Source organism: Macaca mulatta, chromosome 10 (genome assembly GCF_049350105.2).
Source record: "Macaca mulatta isolate MMU2019108-1 chromosome 10, T2T-MMU8v2.0, whole genome shotgun sequence".
NCBI classification, from domain to species: domain Eukaryota; kingdom Metazoa; phylum Chordata; class Mammalia; order Primates; family Cercopithecidae; genus Macaca; species Macaca mulatta.
This window is the reverse complement of record NC_133415.1, coordinates 28723279-28745048: the sequence shown is the minus strand read 5'-3', so window position 1 is coordinate 28745048 and position 21770 is coordinate 28723279. Positions and strand designations below refer to the sequence as shown.

At 57.3% G+C, this 21770-nt stretch overlaps 2 protein-coding genes across 52 annotated transcripts in view; one reads left to right on the top strand and one right to left on the bottom strand.

Annotated features, from left to right (window-relative positions):
- Positions 1-412: 412 nt before the first annotated feature.
- On the bottom strand, positions 413-18148 carry LRRC75B (leucine rich repeat containing 75B). Of its 4 annotated transcripts, none has more exons than XM_077950489.1 (5): positions 17899-18148; positions 16028-16535; positions 4584-4712; positions 3003-3118; positions 413-1192 (listed from the first exon to the last, which is right to left on the bottom strand). In XM_077950489.1, exons 2-5 carry the CDS (start codon positions 16028-16030, stop codon positions 667-669), a joined length of 774 nt encoding a protein of 257 aa, XP_077806615.1. In that variant the 5' UTR covers positions 16031-16535; positions 17899-18148; the 3' UTR covers positions 413-666. The 4 variants fall into 4 exon arrangements, with proteins under 4 accessions (XP_077806615.1, XP_077806616.1, XP_077806614.1 ...); XM_077950490.1 differs by having other exon boundaries at positions 16028-16112; XM_077950488.1 differs by having other exon boundaries at positions 16028-16095.
- Positions 17862-21770, top strand: part of GGT1 (gamma-glutamyltransferase 1) — a 23505-nt gene continuing 19596 nt past the window's right edge. For 9 of the 48 annotated variants that reach the window (XM_077950426.1, XM_028828631.2, XM_077950419.1 and 6 more), the window contains exons 1-2: positions 18088-18228; positions 21260-21329. The gene's annotated coding sequence lies outside the window, so the exon portion shown is untranslated. Of the gene's footprint in view, positions 18229-21259; positions 21330-21770 lie in introns of all 48 variants that reach the window. The other 39 variants (XM_077950452.1, XM_077950421.1, XM_077950411.1 and 36 more) reach the window with 15 other exon arrangements.

Genomic DNA, 21770 nt, shown 5'->3' with positions numbered 1-21770 from the left:
CTGTGGCCCCTGCCTCTGGTCTGTGCAGCCTTGTCCCCCGCCCAGAGGGCTCTGGTGGCAAGGCTGGCAGCCCGGGCTCGACGTGAGCTTGCTGTGGGGCTCCATGTAAAGCTTTGCTCCTCCTGGGGCTCCCAACCTGCTCCTTCGCAGCTCCCCTTCTCAAGGAGCCCAAGCGCTGCCCAGCTGTGAGGGCCTGCTCCCTGGAGGCCTCCTTTAACTCCCCAGCCCACAGGGATGGACCCAGGACCCCCATATCTTAGACTCCATGGGGGATTTCCCCAAGGAACACCTGGGGGAAGGTCAGTGTGACCTTTGTCCCTCCCTTTTGGATAGACACGCCACCCTTTCTCCCCACCCCAGCAGCAGGGCTGTTGCTCAGTGACCCTGAGATCGGTGATGCAGAAAAGCAGAGGCGGGTGTCACTCTTTATTGCGGGGTCCACACTATGGGTGTTAGGGCTCCTCCCACTGAGGGAAGCCTGAGCCTCTAGCCGGGGCTGGCCTCCTGGCCTCCTATGAGTCCATTCTCCTTCTGTCCCCTTAATCTCAGGCTGAGCATTTGCACTGGATCTCTGGGGGCCTGTGAGTCCTCCTCGACCTTCATGGCCCACTACCATGTGCTTGAGGGCATCACAAGTCAGTAGCAATGAGCCAGGTGGGTGGTGGGTCACCTGGTGCAGCAGGCCCGGGGCTCCGGTCCCAGCCCAGCACCTGTGGAGTCCCAGGTGGAGGCAGGGGTGGTGGTTCCGGCTGCACCACCCTCAGGCTCAAGGTCCAGGCCCTCGTAGATGGTGGGGAGTGAGGTGCGCTGGCTCAGCCGCCGGCGCAGGCCAACCAGCAGGGGCTGGGGCAGGGAAGCCACATCCACGTTGTTGCCCAGGTCTACCCAGGCCAGTACAGGGAACTTGGTGGTGTCCTTGATGGCGTCAGTGAGCTTGCGGGCAGCAGCCCGCGTCAGCCGGTTGCCGTTGAGCAGGAGCTGGGTGAGGCGGGGCAGCGCCCACAGGCTGGGCAGCAGCAGGTGCAGCAGCTCATCACTCAGCCCTGTGAAGCTCAGGTCCAGCACCGCCAGCACAGCACCGTGGCTGCTCAGATAGTGTGTGATGTGCTGCACGTCCCGTACCGACAGTGGGATGCCTGAGAGGTCCACAGTCTCCTCTGCCAGTGGAGTCTTCTGGAGGCTGCCCTTGAGGCTGTGGGAGGGTGGCAGGCGGGGATGGACTAGGCAACCAGGCAGTCCCCCCACTGACCAGAGACAGTAACCTGTCAGGAAAAGCCCAGGCCTATGGTCTGGCAAAGCCAGGTTCAAACTGTCACTTTCTTTCTTTTACTTTTTTTTTTTTTTTTTTTTTGAGACAGTTTTACTCTTGTTGCCCAGGCTGAAGCGCAATGGCACGATCTCGGTTCACTGCAACCTCTGCCTCCTGGGTTGAAACGATTCTCCTGCCTCAGCCTCCTGAGTAGCTGGGATTACAGGTGTGCACCACCATGCCCGGCTAATTTTATATTTTTAGTAGAGACAGGGTTTCTCCATGTTTGTCAGGCTGGTCTCGAACTCCTCACCTCAGGTGATCCGACCGCCTCAGCCTCCCAAAGTGGTGGGATTACAGGCGTGAGACACCAAGCCTGGCCCAAACTGTCACTTTCTAAGTGGGTGGCCATGGGCAATGCTCAGAGCCTCTGTTTCCCCTTTAGTGAAAATGGGACGTGGTTGTTGTGAGAATTGAATACACACACAGTAAGGCTCTATCTTCATGAACTATTATTTGAAATCTCACTGTGTGCCCAGCATCTCCACACTTGTTACATTGACATCTCACTTATTTTTCAGATAGGTGAGATAACTCTTCCATGGCCACACACCACTAAGCGGGGAACCAGATCCCCAAACTGAGATGCTCTGACTCTTGAGCCCACATGTTTTTTTCCCTGTGCCACTTCTGAGGTCGATTCTTTTAGAGTAGGGAGAAATTCTTCTACAAAGGGATGGCTATTAGGCTGTACAGGGCACCAGGGCTAGAGAGGGACAGGCCCAGGGTAGTGGGAGGGGAGGTCCTGGGTGTGCAGGCTGGGGACCTGCCCTGGGGGAGGGCTTCCTGTGTTTTCTCGGAAGGGAAGTTCAGAGACTGAGAAAGGACCCCCCTCTCTGGCCCCACCAACCCTCTAGGTCTCTCCCCAGTTACCTGAACAGAGCCAACTAGGCAGACAGGCCTTTTGGGGGATTGACAGCAGTGAGCACACCCTCAGGACCCCCACCTGCCATGGCAGGGAACAACCTTGTGCGGTCCAAGCTCAGCGTGGCCTGTTAGGCCCAAGGTGGGAGGGCAGACAGGGGAGGCCTGCTAAGGTAAGCTCCCGGCAGCAGTTCAGGCCCCTGGGCCTGGGTGCCTGTGGCCAGCTCTGGGCTGAGCCTGTGTGTGAAGCTCCATGGATAGAGTCACTCCAGGATGGAGTGTCTGAGAGGGACCCATGGCAGAGGGAGGTACTGGGCAGCCACGGAGGCCTCAGCTTTAGGCAGCCTGGCAGTGGCAAAGAATTCCCAACAAGGTACAGGAAAATCAGGGTAGAGTGTGGCCTTAGGTATGCCACTTCTCCGAACCTCAGTTTCCTTCCCTCTAAAATGAGAATCACTATCCAGAATCTGCCTCCCCCACAACCTGTTGGGAAGTCTTAGCTGAAAATGCCTTCTGAGGTCACCTCAGCTGTTGGGTGGAGGGCTGGGGTGTCCAGGTCTTGTAAGAGGCCAGGGATTGAGGGACGTGTGAATGGCAGGAGGCAGGACCGTCCCATGGGAAATGGCAAACGGGTCACTCAGAGGGCTCAGCTTGGCTTGGGAAGCATCTGCTGCCACAGGTCAGGCTGACTTCCAGGGTAGGGCCCTCATGTGGACCAGGTAAGGGCCTCACCAGGTGGGATTTCAGCACCAGCCTCTTGGTGAGAGTGCAGCCTGAGAAGGGACCTTGGAACAGCAGTGAGGAGGGGCAGTGGCTAGGCTCCCCTTACCAGCTCTGGGTCTTCCTCTGGCACAGGCTGGACCCTTGCTGCTGCTTCGAGTGAGGGGTGAGGTGGTAGATGAGCTGTCGGCAGATCTTCTCCGAGGACTTCCAGAGCTCGTAGTCCTGTGGGAGGGTAGCGTCACCATGGTGAACCTGAGCCCCTCCTGCCCACCTCAGGGCCTTGGGGAGAGGGGCCCGGGCAGCCAAGTGTGTGTGTCAGCACAGCCGTGCACCATGCATCACTGAGCTGCCCACCAGGGCCTCCCCCTCCCACCCCCCAACCCGGCTGTAGCCTGGCACAGAGCCAGGGGAGGCTGCCCTCTGGGAGCTGGACAGGCTGGTCCAGTCCCGCAGTGCCCAGTGGGAGGACGCCCAGACAATGGGCCCTTGTTCCTTGTCCTCAGGCCCAGGGCCAGCGTCTTGGGCTATCAGCCGGCTGCCTGCCCACCCTCAGCACCCCTCGGGGACTTGCCACAGGGGGAGGAGGCCAGACCAGGCCCCTCGAGGGAGCCCTGTTCCATTGACGCCAATCCCAGGGAGTAGGAACAAGCCAGGTCAGCATGTTCTTCTTCCTTTCACTCTCCAAGCGAGACTGCCCCGTGGGGTCTGGGTCTGGGCTGACAGGGCTGGGGGATGTAATGTTCTACAGCACCACCGCCTGGCTCTCTCTTAGTCCTAACTGGGCTCCTGCAGAGGCCCAGCTCAGGGCAGAATCCAGGGTGCGCGGCCCACAAAGCTGGCACTGAGCATGCTCCACTGCATCCTTTCTCCAGTCCCTCTGTGAACAGCCCCAGGAGCAGGCGGCACACACAGCAGCTGCAAGCCCTGGCCATTCCTCTGATGGCTGTGGGGTAGGCTCAGAGTCCTAGGGGTTGACTATGCAGAGACCTGGGCATTCAGAGCTGGCAGGGCCCATAGCGGATACCCTTGTTTTGGTGCGGGACTCACTGTGACTAGGAGTCGGGGGACAGTGGCTGGTCACATGGCAGCCTCATGGCGGCTCGATGCTCATGGCAGGACATCTGCAGGTGCTGTCAGAGTGGGGCAGCCGTGGGGTAGAGGCTGCAGGTGGCAAACTCCACCCCAGCAATGAGGAGGGCCTTGCTTATGACCCCAGCTGTTGTGGGTGGAAGCAGTGAGCACCTGTCCCCAAGGGTGTCTGTACAGGATGGAGACTGCTGGACAGAAGGGAGCTCTAGCCAAGGGCGGCTCTCTTCTGGCCCAGGAACTCAGAGGCTGGGGGTCTGGTTCCGTTAGTGGATTTCTCAGAACAGTTTGTGTCCCTCAGGGTCCCCATATGACTTCTGCCCAGCTAGTCTCCCCTGCCTGGGTCCCCAGGCCTGGTGCACAGTGCTGCCACACAGAAAACGGGTCTGCCCAGGACTCTGAGGGTCCGCTCACACTTGCTGTAGCTGGTGGCCAGCCTAATATACTGATGCTGGCAGCAGGTCTCAGACAGGGACTGTGACTTGCCTAAGGCCATACAGCAAGCCACAGAAGGACCTAGCTTCCCAGACCTCAGCCCTGGGCTCTGCTGGCCCCTGTCCACCACAGTGCCCAGCCCAGCGCCCATGCCTGCCAGCCTCACCTTCTTGGGGCACTGCAGTTCCCGGGCCAGGTTCATAAGCAGGTCATGGGAGATGGGGTCGACCAGGTTGAGGAAGGCCACATCTCTGTAGAGGATGTCAGTAAGGAGGGACCCCTCAAGGCCCAGGTCCTGTGAGTGAGTGGTGAAGAGAAAGTTGAGTGAGCCAGTCGGGTCTCCCATCTCCAGGTCCCACCCCAGCCAGCCAGATGCTGGTTATGCCCCTTCCTGTCTCCATCTCCTCCCTAAGGCTGGCTGTATTCTCCCCACAGGCGACCATGGGCCAACTGTCCAGTGGTGGGCAAACCCTTTCTTTTCTTTTTCCTTATTTTTTGAGACAGGGTCTTGCTCTGTCACCCAGGCTAGAGTCCAGTGGTGTGATCTCGGCTCATTGTAACCTCTGCCTCCTCAAGGGATCCTCCCACCTCAGCCTCCTGAGGAGCTGGGGCTACAGATAGGCACTACTATGCTTAGCTAATTAAAAAAAATTTTTTGTAGAGATGGGGTCTCACTATGTTGCCCAGGCTGGTCTCAAACTCCTGGGCTCAAGCGATCCTCCCAACGTGCTGGGATTACAGGTGTAAGCCACTTGGCCTTCGTGGACCCTTTGGATAAGTAGAGGGGAGGGACATGGGAGCCATCAGGGAAGTGATAAGTGAATTCCAGAACCCTTAGACCAGTTACCTCGAGGTAAAGTGTTAGGCTATGACACTGCCTTCTCTGGGCTTAGGGCTTATCAGTGGGATTCTTTGGGGTCTCTCCTCTTATGGACGGGGGTTTGCTCTTCTTATGACCCCTCAAATTCCCCTGGCCCCAGCATTCCCTTCAGACCCTTTGCCTTCCCACCTATCCCTTGGTTTTCCTGAGCTGCTGCCAGCATCTGTTTGCGGACAGGTCTGGATCCTTCCCTTGGGGGCGGACCTCTCTCTCAGATGTCTCAAAGGCATGCTACCCTGAAGCCGGCCTCACCACCCATGCCCCATGCCCCAGTTCAGTGTAGGGCGCCTCCATGCCCATCTTCCCAGGCACTGGGGCCAGAAGCCCTGGAACCCCCCAACACTCTGCCCTCCTCCTCTCTCCCCCAGCTCACCTAGTCATCCCTTCTCTCCCCACCACTCCTGCCAGGATTCAGGCCTCCAGCCTCTTCTCCTACCCATCCCTCACCCCACCGCCTGCACAGACCTGCCCTGGCCTTCCTGCCTCACTCCTCCACTTTCTCCTCCTGTCTACTCCCACAGGACTGGTGTGGGGCTGAACACTTTCAGAGGGTCTCTCTCTCTCTCTTTTTTTTTGAGACCGAGTTTTGCTCCTGTTGCCCAAGCTGGAGTGCAATGGTGTGATGTCAGCTCACTGCAACCTCTGTCTCCCAGGTTCAAGCAACTCTCCTGCCTCAGCCTCCCGAGTAGGTGGGATTACAGGCATGCGCCACCTTGCCCAGCTAATTTTGTATTTTTAGTAGAGATGCGGTTTCTCCATGTTGATCAGGCTGGTCTCGAACTCCCGACTTCAGGTGATCTGCCCACCTTGGCCTCCCAAAGTGTTGGGATTACAGGTGTGAGCCACTGCGTCTGGCCCAGAGGGTCTCTTTAGAAGAGAGATTGAGAGCTGATATGGCAGCCACAGCCAGGAGGGGCCTCTAGACCCCATGTGGGCCTTCTCCAATCCATAGGTGATATGCTGTGTGCGTGGGTCCCAAGCACAGGAAGTTGGGCCAGGCAGGGAAGTCCGTGGGTCACAGCTGCAGGGTCCTTGCAGGTTATGGAGCAGGATAGGCCCCTGGCTGGACCTCAAATCCCAACCTCTGAGACAGAAAGAGGTGACCTAGCTGGTCTCTGAGGACCCTTCTTTCCTCCAGTTTCCCAACTAAAATGCCCAACTGGTGTCTTGGGCTCCAGACGGCATCCCAGACTGAGATCCCTGCCTCTGGGTGCCTGGCTGATTCAGTGCTGCTCTGCTGTTTGCCACAGATGCCAGCTAGGGAAGATCCAGAAGGAAGGCTGGCTGATGAGCCTGGCAGACCCAAACAGGGCCCCAGATCGCAACCTGCCAGCCTGCCTTCCGATGGTCTAGACAGCTCCTCTTAAAGGGACAGCTCCATTTTTCCAGCCTGCTGAACCCAGAGTTGGAGGAGGTGGAGAAGGGTAGAGAGGAAGAAGGGCTCTGGCCCTGGCTTGCCCCAGTTTTTCTCTGTGGACCCTGGGATGACCACGTCTCCCCATGCCTCAGTTTCCCCATTTCTAGTATACTTCTGCAGGCCAAACACCTGCATGGCTGACTTCCTGCTTACAGGATGGGGCAGGAGTGGTGGCAGCTGCTGCAGGGGATGGGGACGGGGTGGTGAGGAAAGTGACTTGCCCAGGTGATGGTGGGACCAGCATCCTGGGACGACCCAGGGCTTGGGATCTGGGTTTAGTGTACCTGGTGTGTGTAGGAGCAGGGCCACCACTGGACCAAGTGTTGTGATGCACAGATACTAGGGGTGTGTACTCTAAGGGCATGAGCTGCCTGCTGGAGAACTGGTGATGCATGCGGTGGCTCTGTGTGGGCTGCCATGGTGTCTTGGGATGAGGCTGCACCGGCAGACCAGCCCTGGGTCCTCTCTCCAGGGTCCAGTGCCTCCCCAATCCTGGAGGAAGGGGAAGCTACCTTCTTCCATTGTCTCTCAATACAAGATGATTCGACCTCACTTGCCACTCTTCCCGGGGCCCTTCCCATCTTGCCAGGGCCTGAATCTGAGCTTTTAGCTCCAGGCTGGGGCCACCCTGAACACACACAACCCCTCTAAAACCGCAGAGACCCGGACACACTCAGCGGCCCCCTTCTCCACACACGGTCCGCCGGCCTCACCCAGCCCTCGCTCCAGCCGGCCGCCCTCTAGACCACTCAAGACCCCGCGCCCAGCAGCCCGTCGCGCCCTCGGAACCCGTCCGTGCGCGCCCAAGACCAGCTCCGCCTCGCCTCCCGACCCATACATGCCCACAACCCATAACCTCGCGCCTCCTAGACCCCCAGACCCTCCCTGGCCGCCAGCCCCGGGGCGGCCGGCTCCTTCTCTCGCCTGGCGCAGGAGGCGCAGCAGCTGCCGGGCGCGCTCCGGCCGCCGCTCGCGGAGCGTGGACTGGATCTCGCGAAGCCACCGCACCCGGCGCTCGTAGGGCGCGGGCCTGCAGCCGGCCACCGCCCCGGCCTCGGAGCCTGCCTCAGGCCCGGCCCGCCGGCCCAGCCGCGCCCCCATGGCCACCGCGCGGCGGGCGCCGAACTCACAGAAGGCTGGACGGTCTGCACCCCGCCTCCGGGGCCGCCCATAGTCGCCCCGCCCCCACCCACCCCGGCCCCGCCCCGTGCGGGTATGAAGGCTGAGCGCCCGCCCCACCCCGCGCCGGAGCGAGGCCAGTGGGTTCCTCGATTTGGCCTGGTCTTACTGGAGGAGGCCCTGCCTGTGTCAGTCTTGGCGCTAGAGTCCAAGGACCTACAGTTGCCAGGGGAGACGCGGAGCTCGGCCCAGATGAGGTGGCTTTTGGCACCTCTCTACCTTCTGGCCCAAGTGCTGACTGGGGAATAGTCGCTTTGACGGTGCAGAGCATTCCAGGCGGGTGTGGGGGTTCCACTGCGTGTGCCAGCATTAGGTATTGCCCCCACCTGCTTTTAGAAATCTGCCCTGCATGGTGAATCTCCGTCTCTACTAAAATACAAAAATTAGGCCGGGCGCGATGGCTCATTCCTGTAATCCCAGCACTTTGGGAGGCCGAGGCAGACGGAATCTGAGGCCCGGAGTTCGAGACCAGCCTGGCTAATATGGTGAAACCCCATTTTTACTGAAAATACAAAAAATTAGCCCGGCGTGGTGGTGGGCGCCTGTAATCCCAGCTACTTGGGAGGCTGAGGTAGGAGAATCAATTGAACCGGGGAGGCGGAGGTTGCAGTGAGCCGAGATAGATGGTGCCACTGCACTCCACCCTGGGTGACAGCAAAACTATGTCTCAGAAAAGAAAAGAAAAGAAGAAAAGGAAAAAAAAGAAAAGAGAAAAGAAAAGGAATCTTTCCTGCAGCTGGCAGTTGCGGTGTAGGACCTGCTCACACTGCATGGACACTCCTGCACTGGCAAATATTTACTGCCTCCTGCTTTTTGGTTTGGGGCAGGCCCCCACCTCTGACTCCAGCCTGGGGAATAAACCGGATGAAGAGTGAGGTTAACCGTTAAGCCCAGCTCTAGGCAGGCTGGCAGCAGGCGGGCTGTTATCTGCCACTTCAGTCTTCCTCCCTGATAAGGGGTTGGGGGGGTTGGGGCAGGCAGGGTGAGATGGGGGCCCTGGCTCTTCTGAGGACCAGGGTGAAGTACGGACCCACCCTGCTCAAGGAGTATCCCACTTCCCAGGGCCCCCTTCACAGAAGTCTAGGTCTCTGTTGGAGGCCTGCTGGGCCCCTGCAGCCCCAATCCCAGCTCTGGGACCCTCACATCTGGGTGGGGGATGTTTGAGGCACTTATCTGCAGTCCCCACTTCCCCAAGCAAGGAGCATGTGTCTAGCCTGTGAGGATGGGTACCTGTTGTGCAGGAAGGACTGAGCACCGTCCGAGGGCATATAGTGAGGGACAACAGCCAATCACCCGTGTGTGTGTGTGTGTGTGTGTGTGTGTGTGTGTGTCTTTTAATTACCCTATGAAGATTCAAGGTTCCTTCCTTTGGGTTAAGCACTGCCTGCCCAGAGATGGTAGTAGGGAGAGGGCGGGGTGCTAGGCTCTGTCTTCCTGTGGGGCTGGGTCCCTGAGACAAGACAGAGGACAGCAGGATGTCTTAGCCCCTTGACCATCCACAGACCCCCAACCCCTGCTGGAGTGGTACTTGCATCCCCTTCTCCCCTGGTACCTGCCAGCTGGACCCAACAACCTCTCCTCCCGCTACAGTGCATCCAGTATTGTCCTGAGGCCACCTTGGCACCATAGGTTTCCTCCCTGGCAAACCTGCATTACGGCCTTGCGTGCCTTCCCCCAGAGCCAAGGCGCTGTTGCTGAACTGAAGTGGCGACAGACCGGGTCAGAGCTTTAAGCAGCAGCCCCAGTGCCCTAGGGACCTCTCAGACCCCCTGCCCAGAGCAGGCAGCAGGTAAGCCCTCCTCCCCTTCCCCTGCAGCCTCAGGGCTGGAGCCAGAGCTGGGAGGGCTCCCAGATCCTGACCATGTCCTCCCAGAGGCTGAGCCAGGCCTGGACACTGTCCCCTCGAATGTGAGAAGACTGGGCAGGGGGAGGGGAGGGAGGAGGGGATGGAGGGCTGAGCCTTGAGGCATGAAAGAGGCAACCTAGGCAGTGGTATGGGGGAGTGCCCAGAGTTTAGAGTCCTGTGGAAGGCAGAGAACTGCCCCAGCCCCTGCCTCTCATCCTCCACCCTCTGTGTCCCTGGCTGAGAGGTTCCTAGAGGACGTTTTTCCAGCAAAAGAGGGAGGGTGGTGGCTGGGCCTAGATCCTTGAATGGGCTTTTCTCTGCCTGCTTGCAGGGCGCCTAGGGTAAATGGGCTCTTGGAGACAATTTCTGACCTAACCTGACTTGAACAGGAACCCCCAGAGGCAGAGCTATCCCCTCAGGCGTGGTGGCGTGATTCCACCTCGCCAGCCCATGTGTTCCACATGGAAGGCTGCTGGCCCCTCTCCCTGGGGTTACCCTGAGCAGCAGAGCTGTGCTTGTTGAGACCCAGGGGGTGGAGGGATTGCGATATTGTCCTCTCAGCTCCCAGGGCTGATGTGGGAGCTCAAGGGCTTACCCTGGATCCTTTTGGGTAGCCCTGCCATCCCTAGGGAGTCAGTGAGGTCAGAGGTTGGGAGCTGGAGAATCAGGTAGGGAGGACACAGCTAGACCTCAGGCTCTAATGGGAACATACTAGGCTCCAAGTGGGACCTGCCAGGAGACAGGAATTGATGACAGCCACACCTTTGGCGTCTCGAGCCCTCTGCCATCCATGCAGTGGCCCAGTTCAAATGACAGGAACACAAGGTCCAGATGGCTCAGTGGGCTGGTAGAGGGCTGTAGCCAGGGCTGGAACTGGCCTTGCACTGCCTCTGGGCCCTTCTCTACCCACCTGGTGGTATTCTTCAAGCCTAGGAGGAAAAAAGGCCAGCTCAGGGTTAATGTAACCTCAGCATGTAGCTGGGTGGCACTGAACCTCCTGGTAGCCACTGCAAAGAAGGATACAGAATGATTTGGGGGCATTCACTAGGAGGAAGGAAGCAGATGGATACTCTGTGGAGACAGGATGTCCCCTGCGCTTGCTCTACAGTTACGGGTTGTCAACCTTCTGCAGGGCCAGGAATTGTCATGAGGCTGTAGTAGGCAGAAGAACTTGGCGGTGGGGAGGGTGAGATCACAGGTATAGGCTCAGGGCCTGGATTCAAATCCCCTGGGCTGCCACTTGTTGGATGTGTAACCACAGACAGAGTAAGGACCTGCCATAGCAAATTACACAACCCACTTCCGTGGCTTAAAGCAACAGAATAGTTCTGGAGGCTAGTAGTCTGAAATCCAAGTATAGGACAAGGCACGCTCCCTCTGAGGACTCCAGGGGAAGATCCTTCCGTGCTTCTTCAGCTTCTCATGGCTCCTGGCAATCCTTGGCCTTCCTTGGCTGCAACTGCATCATTCCAGTCTCTGAAACCATCTACCTGTGTGTCTGTGTGGCCTTCACATAGCCTTCCTTATTTCTGCAATGGGGTCTCACTATGTTGCCCAGGCTGGTCTTGAACTCCTGGGTCCAAGCAGTCCTCCTGCCTCAGCCTCCCAAGTAGCTGGGATTATGGGTGAGTGCCACCATGCCCAGCTCACATGGCCTCCTTGTAAGAACTCTAGTGGCTGGGTGCTAGATCACACCTGTAATCCAGCACTTTTGGAGGCTGATGCAGACAGATCATGAGGTCAGGAGATTGAGACCATCCTGGCCAACATGGTGAAACCCTGTCTCTACTAAAATACGGAAAAAAAAAAAAAAATTAGCCAGGTGCGGTGATGCGTGCTTGCAGTCCTAGCTACTTGGGAGGCTGAGGCAGGGGAATCGCTTGAACCCGGGAGGCATAAGTTGCAGTGAGCTGAGATTGTGCGACTCTACTCCAGCCTGGCGACAGAGCAAGGCTCTGTCAAAAAAACAAAACAAAACAAAACAAAAAAACTCAAGCTACTGGATTTAGGACTCATTCATTCTTTTATTAATTTTTACTTTTTTTTTTTGAGACAGGGTCTTACTCTGTTGCCCAGGCTGGAGTGCAATGGCACGATCTTGACTCACTGAAGCCTCCACTTCCCAGGTTCAAGCAATTCTCCTGCCTCAGCCTTCTAAGTAGCTGGGCTTACAGGCGCCCGGCACCACACCTAGATAATTTTTGTATTTTTAGTAGAGACAGGATTTCACCATATTGGTCAGGCTGGTCTTGAACTCCTGACCTCAGGTGATCCACCCCCATTGACCTCCCAAAGTCCTGGGATTACAGGCGTGAGCCACTGTGCCCTGCAGGGCTCATTCATTCTAATCCCGTATGGTCTCATCTTAACTAATTACTTATGTAGAGACCCTATTTCCAAATAAGGTCATGTGAGGAAAAACCAACTCAAACCGTGTTTTTTGGCTGAATACGGTGGCTCACGCCTATCATCTTAGCACTTTGGGAGGCCAAGGTGGGCGGATCACTTGAGGCTGGGAGTTTGAGACCAGCCTGGCCAACATAGCAAAACCCCGTCTTTACTAAAAAATACAAAAAAATACAAAAATTAGCCTGAGTAGCAGGCGCCTGTAGTCCCAGCTACTCAGGAGGCTGAGGGAGGAGAATCGCTTGAACCCAGGAGGTGGAGGTTTCAGTGAGCTGAGATAGCACAACCACATTCCAGCCTGGGTGACAGAGTGAGACTCCATCTCAAAACACACACACACACACACACACACACACACACACACACACACACACACACACACAACTACTGTGTTTTCCTTCTGTTGTCACAAGACAACAATCATCACAGAAGACTTCTGTGACCAAATGTGTGGATTCTCCCCACACACCCAGCAAGAATCAATTCTGCAGCCGACGCCAGCTGGTGTCTTCCAATTCAACTCAATTCTCATGCTGTCTACCTGGAGATGGCCTCAGAAACCACAGGTTGAGGGCTTGGTCCCACAAGACCACCCCTCATCCCACCAGTCACAAGTCTGGGCTTTGGGAACATCTGACTAATCGGCTTCTAGTTGGGGTTCCTACAGCACCCTCTTTGGGTTCAATTAATTTGCTAGAGTAGCTCACACAACTCAGGGAGACCTGTTTGTCGGTTTATTTCAAAGGATGTTTTATTTTATTTTCTCCTCAGACATACTTTATCATCACTTAAAGTCAGTAGCTCAGAGGAAACTTTAAAAGCTACAAACAGGCGGGGCACAGTGGCTCATGCCTGTAATCCCAGCACTTTGGGCGGTCGAGGCAGGTGGATCACTTGAGGTCAGGAGCTGGAGACCAGTCTGGCCAACATGGTGAAATCCCGTCTCTACTAAAAATACAAAATTAGCTGGCTGTGGTGGCAGGAGCCTGTAATCCCAGCTACTTAGGATGCTGAGGCAGGATAATCATCAGCTGAACCCGAGAGGCAGAAGTTGCAGTGAGCTGAGATCATGCCTCTGCACTCCAGCCTGGGCAACAGAGAGAGAGACTGTCTCAAAAAAAAAAAAAAAAAAAAGATAAAGGCTACAAATAGACAGTCAGATGAAGAGATACATAGGGTAGGACTGGAAGACTCCCAAGTACAGAAGTTTCTGTCCTGGTGGAGTTGGACACGTGGATGAGTGGGGTTTTTTATTGTTGCCCAGGCTGGAGTACAGTGGCACTAACTCGGCTCACTACAACCTCTGCCTCCTGTGCTCAAGTGATCCAGCCCCCTCAGCCTCCCAAGTAGCTGGGACCACAGGCATGTGCCACCATGTCCAGCTAATTTTTTTTTTTTTTTAGTTTTGGTAGAGATGGGGTCTGTCTATATTGCTCAGGCTGACTCCTGGGCTCAAGCCATCCACCCACCTCGCCCTCCCAAAGTGCTCTGATTATAGGCGTGAGCCACTGCACCTGGCCGTGGATGAGTTCTTATTCACCTTCCTGTCAGCCTCCACATGAAGTTCCCCAAACCCCGTCCTCTTGGGCCTTTTTAAAAATAAATTAATTAAAAAATTAAGGACAGGGTCTCACTATGTTGCCCAGGCTGGTCTTGAACTCCTGGTCTCAAGTGATCCACCCACCTTGTCCTCCCGTAGTGCTGGGATTACAAGATTAGAGATGCCAGCTGTCAGGTGGCTAGGTGGAGTCAGTGTAAAGTCCTAGAAGATGCATTTTAGTAAAAACAGCCACCTGACAGCTGGCATCCATCCATTCAGTGAAGATTGTTGGGCACTGTGGATACTGTGGAGGAGGCAGCAGTAGCAGCTGGCCCTGCAGAGTGAGGTGCAGTGCTGGAGGGCTTCAGGAGGAGGTGGCATTGTGATCGGTGTCTGAAGAATGCCTCAGGCCATGACAATGGAGCCAGTGTAAAGTCCCAAAGATCAGGAAGGAGCAAGAGGAAAGGATAGTTCATATCCAGGCACACCCCTCCAGAAAAAAAAAAAAGAGGAAAGGATGGGCGCCAGCAAGGTAGGACAACAGGGGCCTCTAGAGTGTTTTCTTCCCAGGAGGGGAGGGGTGTGCTCAGATTTACATGCTGAGTGCCTGGACTGCAATAGGGAAATAGCAGAGGGGCTGGGGCCTGTGACTGGGAGTCTCCAGGTGAGAGGATTGGCCCGTGGGGACTGGCGGTCAGGTGAGGCTGGGAGTGAGGTGTAGAGGTGGGAGCAGCTGGAGAGGACTAGTGAGGATGCAGGGGCGGCTGCCCCGGGCTAGACTCTGGCTGCTCTGGCCGTTGGAGGTCTGGGGAGGCAGCTGCTTAGCTCAGGCTTGGGCATGTCCACCCGGCACGTCTGAAACATTAGCTAGTGGGGATGCAGACTCGTCAGCGAGAGCATTCCTGAGCCCAGCATCCAAGAGGCAAAGGAAGTTGGGAAGGTGCTGCTAAGAGGTGGGGGAGGTCCCCAAAAGTCCAGGTGAGAGCATGGCGTGTGTGGAAAGTGCTGGGCAGTTTTGGCATCAGTGAAGACACGGGGGGCTGTGTGTGAACAGGTGGGGTTGGGCGTCACCAGGGAGTCTTTAGACAGGAGCGGGTTGGCTCTCCTGGAGATCAGGCCATGGCTTGGTGTCGGGACTGGGGCATGGACAGTCTTCCTCCACCCCCAACCTCTCCTTGGAGCTTTGAGACACTGCAGATAATTAGCAGGTGATGTGATAAATACTACCTGTGGAGGGTGCCTTGGGCAGGGAAGACAGCTCTGCTCTGTCCTGCTCTGAGGTGCTCATCAGGAAAGGAGAGAAACTACTACAGACCCAGTGTTGGAGCCTGGCCAGACCCTGTGAGGCCTCGAAAGTAGCCTACCAAGGGAAGGGAAAGCCTACCAAGATACCCACACTTTCAGTGGCTGGGGTTGTTTGAACCCAGGGACTCTAGGGCCCATGCCTCTGCCATCCTGCCTCTGAGTTTGGGAGTTGGACTTGGTCCATCAAGGGCCGGGCCAGCCCTGCTGCTGAGTGCTCCCAGGCATGCACAAGCTGACAGTTCTGAAGGGCCCACGCACTTGGCCATGCTCCAGCCTATGTCCTCACATCAAAGGTAGGTGCTGGAATAGCAAATGCTGCAGATGGCACAGGGGGTGTTGGCCAGGCTCTGGGGGCACAGGAGCTCTGCCCATGCCCACAGTTGGCCTGTGCTGACCTCCCTCCATCACAACTGAGTGGCACCCGCCCTTTCATTGAGCTGAAGTCTTCCTTCCAAAATCCCTTCAGTGTGGTCTTTGTGGCTCAGAGAGGCTGTGGCCAGGTACAAGATCTGGGGTGGCCCCTGCTTCTCTGCTCTGTGGCCTTTGACAGTGGGCAGGATCTGAGGTCAGGCCCACTTGCAGCAGGTGTTACAAAGAGGCAAATTGGGGCTTAATGTTGGAAAGAACCTGCCAACCAACTATAGTCCCGTTGTCTTTGGAGGTAGTGAGCTCCCCATTGGGGAAGGTATGTAAGCCAACCTTTCTGGGATGTTGGAAGATCAGAGACCAAACACTTGAGATTCTGTGATCCTAGTATTAACTCAAATGCTATGATGCTTGGATTTGAAGTCAGTTCTATTTAGCCAGTTTACCAAGTGTCTCCTTGGTGCAGGACACCAGGGAACACAAAATGTCCTGGATAATACTGCGTTTCTGGCTCCCAGGGTTCCCTCAGATGTTGTTCCAGTGGTTCTAGAATATAGGCCAGGCATGGCTTGCATCTGGACCCATCAGCATTGCTCGCTCAATGTGAGCTTCATGACTGCAGTTCTCACGCCCCCACGTGCCCCCCTACCCCGCCCCGCCATGACCCTTACCATGGCCCACTCAGGGCACAAGGCTTTCTGGATGATTCCTGATACTCAGTGTGGTCAGCTTCCTGGACCTGGCAGTGGGGTGGGGCTGCAATGAGACGCCAGTCGCAGGTAGTGGTTTGCACAGCCTTCCTGGTGTCGTGGGTCACTGTCTTGCCAAGTGGCTTTGGGCAGGTCCCTTCCCCTCTCAGGCCGCAAGTTCCTATGCCAGGAGCTTGTTTTCTCAGATACAGAGCTGGGGCAGATCCCAGCCCGCTGAAACAGACAGGGCTTTGGAGGCCATGGTGGGCCCATTTCTCAGAGGGGCCGTGTGGCTGGATGCTGAGCCGGGCACTGGACTGGCCCCTTGCGCCTCCTGTCAGGCTGAGGCCCCCGAGGCAGTGTGGGCTGCTGGTGCCAGCACACAGGGGTGATAAGGAGATGAAAGTCACTAGAATGGTGGGGCGGCACCCGCCCCGGGCTGTGTTGGCAGCTGTCCCTGGCTGGAGGCCAGCTTGGCCCTGGAACACTCCTCAAGGAACAAGGACACAGAGAGCCAGCTCAGCCAGCCTCCACCTAGCGCCCCAATCAGCACTCCCTTCTTCCCATGACCCCTGCCCTTTGCCCGGCTCCTGGAACTGGTCAAGGAGCTAATGGACACCCACCAGGGTCTTAATGAGTGAGCCAGGGTTAATGGTTATTGGGCCTGGTGACACATTCACCAGCCTCCCAGGGATCTCAAAGTTCAGACTGGCCTGGCCTTGAAGGTCTTAGCTCGGCCACCTCCTTTTCCAGCCTTGACACCTCGGGGCTCAGGAAGGGCCTAGGGTGGTCAAGAGGTCCCCTGCAGCCCTCACTTCCTGGAAAAGGCTCCATTTCCTGGCCTTCAGGGTTAGGTGGTTCCTTCTGCCTGGCAGGTCCTCCCCAAATCCAATCCCAGCTTGGGCTGGATTCCCAAGGCCCCTATTCTGGTTGGTGTCTGCCCCTTCCCTAGGGCTCTTCCCCCTGGGGTGACCATACTGTCTCATGCCCAGCCAGGTTGGGGCATGAGACCTGGAGAGAAGAATCTGGAGGGGCCAAGATTTGATGGGAGAATGAATGATGGAATGAAAGAAGGAATTTAAGCATGTGCCTTGCTAAGAGTGACAATTCTGGCAAGCTGCAGACCATGTGTGGACCTCGATCTGAGGGCTGAGAGGCTTGGGCCTGCCAGCCCTGTGGGGGCACCCACCCCATCTCATCTCATTGAATAGTGCAGAGCAGGTGAGGGCATGATGGACAAATGGGCCTCATGCCCCTGCTTCAACTGCCTGGGGTCCTCCATCAGCCTGTCTGCTCAGAACCCTGAAATTGGGGGTTGAGGAAGGACCTTCCTGGATCATGTGACTCCCTTCAGCCCAGGTGACCAGGGTCCTTGGAGTGACAGTTCCTAGAGCCCTGCCTGTAGCCCTGTAAGTTGGGGAAAGGGCCTGTTAGGAGAGGCATCCCTGCCCTGGGGTTGTAGAGGTGATCTAGGCTCCTCAGACCTTGTGGGGCCTCAGATGCTTACATCTCCAGCTCCTCCTGGTGTGGGCATCTGGCTGCACCCCAGCTCTGTGGCCTCATCTCCCAGGGAACCTTTGGTCTAATCTGCCTCCCACTGAAACCTGGCCACATTCAGCTCCACCAAGGCCTTCAGAGCTCAGGTCTCTCATTCAGGGTTTGAGGCCCCGCCAGACTCAGACCTGCAGCCGTCCCAGATCACACAGCCCCAGGGATGGGACCAGGAGCCAGCAAGTGTCCCACCTGGAGCAGTTCCTGTGCCTTTAAAGCCTTCCCTCCCCCCACCCCGCCCCACCCACCCCCGGGCCACTAGGGGAGGGAAGGAGGAGCTGGGTCACAGCAGGGAATCTTACCTTGGTTTGCTGGATGACCGGACCAGGAGTCGGGTGAGCCAGGAAGTGAGGGTAGCTGGCTGTGCCCCAGTGCTGTGTGACCCAGAGGCGCCACTCACCCTCTCTGAGCTGGTGAACATCATAGGTGGGGAGGCTCAGGCCAGGGCACTCCCAGGAGTGTCTGGAGGCCTGAGTTTCATTCTCAGCTCTGCCATATGCTTGCTGCACTCTAGAGGAGCTCCTCTTCCTCTCCGAGCCTCGGTTTATGCGCCTGTGTGGTGGGAGTGAGTTGCACTTCAGGGTGAAGGGGGTGAGACTGGTGTGGGCGCACCCTGCAGAAGGATCCCACAGGTGGGCAGAGCCCTGGGTTTTTTATCCGACTGAGTCTGGGCTGGGGGGTGGCCTCCGTTTCTTGACTGATGAGTGGGTTTGAGTGAGGTATGCGGGTGGGTGAAGGAGGGCTGGGGGGAGTCACCTGACTTACGTGAAGAAACCCTTGAGACAGCTGTGGCTTCTTGGAATTAAGAGGGAAGAGTGCAGCATGGAGAAACTGAGGCCCGGGAGGATTTGGCAGCCCTGAGTGGGGGTGGGGGGATCAGCTCTGGAATAGAGCCAGAGCTGTGATGGGGTTGGGGGACCCTGTGTCCTTGGGCCGTGCTTGTCCCACTCCTGGGCTCTGTGTGTGGCTGTGGATTGGGGTGGGACAGGGCTGGTTGTGCGAGGGGTCATTGCCCAACTCCAGAGGGCGCCTGCCACCTCTCAGCTCTCTGTAGGGATACATATAGTTCCTTCAACAGGTTTCCAGCAGGTAGAGGTTATTAAATCTTACTGAAGGGGTGTTTTTTCTAATTGTCAACTCTGCGCCGCAAGGGTGGAAACTGTGAGAGACTGATTCCAACTCCAGGTCTGGGTGGTAAGCATCCAGTCCAGGGGTGTAGACAGGCCTGGGGAAGCCTCAGACATCTGTGCGTTCTCATACCCAGGGATAGTGACTCCATGCTGGGGGCTGTCAGCGTAAGGGGTGGGTGGGTCCTGGGCTTACCTGCAGGTCTGAGACCTCCTGGGGCCAGCTGACCTCGGTAAATCCCTTTTGTCTAAGCTTCAGTTTCCTGCCTGTGAATGGGGTTGCGGCTGTGCTCCAGTTTCACCCTTGTGGCTCTGGGGTTGTGGTGACAAAGCCATCAAGCTGGGTTGGAGACTGGCTGCCGTGTCTACCTCTTCCTCATACTCCTCTCTCTGCTGCATCCTGGGAAGCTGCTCAGCTCAGCCTAGATTAGGCTCAGTTGTGTCTGTGTGTGCACGTGATTGCACGTGTTGGAAGTGTGTGGTACTGACACCAGAGTCAGTGTCTCTGGATGAGTGAGGCTTGCACATTTCTGGGGACAGGGAACTCACTACCTTATGTGCCCAGAACAAGAGCTTTGGGGTCTGGAGAAGACTTCTAGGCCAACCCCTGCAGTCTTTCCTCAGGTGACATGGCTTCCCCAGACCCACTTCCCTGGAGGTGCCCTGTCTGCATTCAAGGGGTAGAAGGCTGACTGGGACAGAACGCGACACACTCAGCATGTGAGGAAAAGCCTCCTTCATTCTGTAGGCCCTACCTCTGTTGACATGACCTTTGATAAAGTGCCTCCCTTCCTGTCTCCCCTCTCTGGAACCCTCAGCTGCTTCCACGCTTCAGCTGTGCCCCATCGCAGGCAGCTCTCTGTCTCCCTACTTTCCCCAGCCCAGGGTTTTCCTTTTGGGGTCAGCTGCAGGGGTCTGGCCCATCCTTTGCCCACTCAGACATTCTTCCTGCCCACCTGCTGCTGAGAATCCTGCATGTCTCATATGCTCTCAGGCAGAGAGGAAACTGCTGAGCAGGCCAGGGCAGGGGACGGAGCCCTGTGACTCTCCACTTTAGACCCCTCCCAGCTGACTGCTGTGGAATGCAGCCACTTAGCAGAGCCAAATCCCCTGAGGTTCCTGTCTGCTGTCTAGCCTTCAGGGACAGGTCATGGGGCCTTGGTTCCTGCCCCGTCATTTTCCCAGTCACCCTGATCTTCAGGGGGAGGAACAGCCAGGGAAAGGGTTTGGTCATAGCACCTCCACCCTAGGGCTATTGAGGATCTCACAGTTGTGTGTCTGGTGGGTTCTGTCAAGAGCCCATTTGAGAACAGTGGGTGACAGGACAGGCCTATGTGACCCAGGCAGGCAGCAATATTGGGTCAGCCTTCGTGTCCCCTTCTGTCAGCTGGGGCAGCCTGGAAGGATGATTGTGGGGTAGGTGTTATGGGAATAGACCTCAGGTGGAGGCTGCAGGGGCTCTCCGGCACTGTAGGCACAGCAGGCCCAGGAGCAGGGGAGGCAGCCATGACTCGTGGAGCCTCTGGCCCATATCCTTGGCAGATGAGGGCCACAGGGGAATGGGCAGCAGTGTCCAAGGTCCCCTGGGCTGGGCCCACGGCTGTTCCTGGCTCAGACTTCTTGGTGGGCTGGTCAGGAACATGCAGTAACTTGGGGCAGTTACCAAGTGGCCAAGGCTGCGCTATTGGGCTGTGTGAGCTTGGGCCAGCTCAGGCCCTCTCTGGGCCCTGCCTTTCTGGGCTGTTCAGGTGGTTCCTTGGGCCTGGAGTGCTAATGTTTCTGGATGGGCAGCAGAACCGGTCTGCACTCAGGGCCCCAGGCCATGTTCCCGGAACACACCTTTAGCATTGACATCAGGGTGTGGTGAGGCCCCTTAGGCTGGGTTCTGGTCTGGTGCCAGGGGCACCACTACTCCACTGCCTCCAGAGCCATCTCTGGGACACTGGCTGTGAGTTCAGATGTTCTGAACAGGGACAGGGAAAGCCAGAGGAGGACGCAGCCTGGGGCTAGCTGGAGGGGCTCGTGGGCAGACAGCGCCCTTTGGAGGGAACTGAGTCTGGAAGGAAACCCTTTCCCCGGGTCACAGCACCTGGCACCCAGGGCCCTCCCAGGGCTGCGTGAACTTTAGTCACATGGTGACAGGCCGAGTCACCGTGCCAAGTCGCTGTGCGCCTCCTTGCTGCTGTGACGTCAGCCTCCCCTTCCTCCCAGCCAGGCTGGACCTCTGTGAGAGGCCTGCCTGTCCTGCACCCTGTGCAGATGCCTCCCACTGTCTGCTGGGGCTGATGGGCACCTCCTGGCTGGTCTCTTGTACTAGGTAAGCTCATGGGTCCTCCGGCTGCTCCTGCTCCTTCCCTGCCTCTGCTCCTCCTCGGAGGTGGCCACCCCCAGATCCCAGTCCCAATTCAGAGGCCCCCTGAGGAGCACTGCAGGGGGCCGCAGGCGTGGCTCTGAGCCACTCTGGAGAGTGGGGGAGCCCAGCCAGTTCTGTGGCCGGGACTTTCCCAGGCAGACAAGTCTGTCTCTTCCTCCCCAGCGGGTGCAGCCCAGAACTGTCTTCTGAGGAAGAGGTGCTCTCCTGGGCCCCCACTGTCCCCAAGCCTCAGGTAAGCCCATCAGGGTCACAAGGAAGGGGATCTGGGTTTGAGGCCAACCATGGCAACTGACTTACTTTCTAGCCTCAGTTTCCCCTAGGGTGTGCAGCTCTCACACTGTTTGGGTGACAGCCAGCCCTCTGGGCTTAGACATTCTTTCAGTGAGTCTTGAGGGTGGAGGGATGGGAAATGGAAGCCCAGGGCCTCAGCAGGGTGTCTTCCTCCGAGCTGGGGACATCTGCCTGTGGGAGGCTGGGCCCAACCTCCCTTGCTAACCTGCCCTGGGAGGAAGTGACAGGGCCCAGCACTGCCTACTCCCCTCCCCATGCTTCCTGGCAGTCTGAGCCTGGCTGGGTGTCCCCTGCTCCTCCAGGAGCCTACTTGGGCCTTTGGGTAGACAGATTAACAGACAGGGGAGGCTGGGTCATGGTTGGGCCACCCCAGGACCCTGAT

Excerpts from the sequence above, each read along its gene's own strand:
- LRRC75B (XM_015149938.3), bottom strand. The coding sequence starts at position 7,815 with ATGGGGGCGCGGCTGGGCCGGCGGGCCGGGCCTGAGGCAGGCTCCGAG. Across the intron at positions 4,713-7,638 it reads TGCTGCGCCTCCTGCGCCAG|GACCTGGGCCTTGAGGGGTC; the intron begins GCGAGAGAAGGA and ends ACTCACTCACAG. Across the intron at positions 1,193-3,002 it reads CAGAGGAAGACCCAGAGCTG|CCTCAAGGGCAGCCTCCAGA; the intron begins GTAAGGGGAGCC and ends ACCCTCCCACAG.